At 43.9% G+C, this 1156-nt stretch overlaps 1 protein-coding gene across 1 annotated transcript in view; it reads left to right on the plus strand.

Moving 5' to 3' along the window:
* Positions 1 to 1156, plus strand: part of zanl (zonadhesin, like) — a 59368-nt gene that overhangs the window by 12011 nt on the left and 46201 nt on the right. The window contains exons 6-8 of the mRNA XM_020594860.1: positions 109 to 250; positions 421 to 665; positions 906 to 1054. Of these exons, the coding sequence (XP_020450516.1) occupies positions 109 to 250; positions 421 to 665; positions 906 to 1054 (536 nt within the window). The remainder of the gene's footprint in view (positions 1 to 108; positions 251 to 420; positions 666 to 905; positions 1055 to 1156) is intronic.

The following is a 1156-nucleotide window of genomic DNA, read 5'->3' on the forward strand; positions in this document are numbered from 1 at the left end:
AGTGTGTAGTAAAGATATAATGTCAAGGCTAACTAACCAGAAGGCTGCGCCTCTGGTGACATACAGTACACATTGCTGGTATTAACCCTGTGTTCAATTTTGTTTCAGCCTGGTGAGATCGTGTTTGGAGATGGTTGCTCAAAGCTGTGTCGCTGTGCAGGGAACTACACTTTGGAGTGTGTCGATAACTCCTGTGACCCCACGGAGGAGTGTCGTGACATTAATGGTGTTGAAGGGTGCTATCCTAAAGGTAATAATGTCTTGCATTTTCTCAAAGAACTGGGCCTACCAGCATTCTTCAAACTCAACCTGAAATATGAGTGAGGCTGGGGCTTTCTTACAAATAATGGTCAGACCAGGAAAATATATTTGTACCAAGCTAACTACTAACAAGCAGTTTCTCATTTGTTATTCCCTTAGACACATCCACATGCATAGCGTCTGGTGATCCCCACTACACCACCTTTGACAAACTCAACTACGACTTCATGGGCAACTGCAGCTATGTGATGTCACAACCCTGCAATGAAACGACTCTGCCATACTTTGAGGTCCATGCTGACAATGAAAATCGCTACAACGTGCCCACTGTTTCCTATGTGAAGGCTGTACATGTACATGTACGCATGGTGAAGATCTCCATTCTCAAAGGTGGCATTGTTCAGGTAAAGATGAGATGAGGAACAGTAGAGCTAAAACTGTTGTTCAACAACAAGGGTGGCTGGGTGACAACAATGGCACTATATCTGCAAGTGCCGTTGTTCAGAAATCATTTGCACCTTTTCAGTCACTGGTACCACAGAAGTGACAGTAACTGAAAAGTCTCTATATAGAACAATTTTTAAGCTTGATGCTTCCCTCAGTAATCACTCATTATGTCACACACACCTGCTTTCCCCACACAGGTGAATGGGACCAATGTAAACCTACCAGTGAGTCCGGTCCCTGGTGTTTCTGTGTTCATGTCCGGAGTGCACTACACTGTGTCCATGAACTTTGGTGTGACTGTTCGCTATGATGGAAACCACTATATGGACATCAAAGTCATCAAAGAGTGAGTGAAGACTAAAGACATGCTGTTCTCTTCACATGGGGTCTTGCCTTCAACTCCCCACACAGTCCTGCTTTAACAGAAGTTTTAGAATGATGCCAAAAA

This window comes from Monopterus albus, unplaced genomic scaffold (assembly GCF_001952655.1).
Source record: "Monopterus albus unplaced genomic scaffold, M_albus_1.0 scaffold25.1, whole genome shotgun sequence".
NCBI classification, from domain to species: Eukaryota; Metazoa; Chordata; class Actinopteri; order Synbranchiformes; family Synbranchidae; genus Monopterus; species Monopterus albus.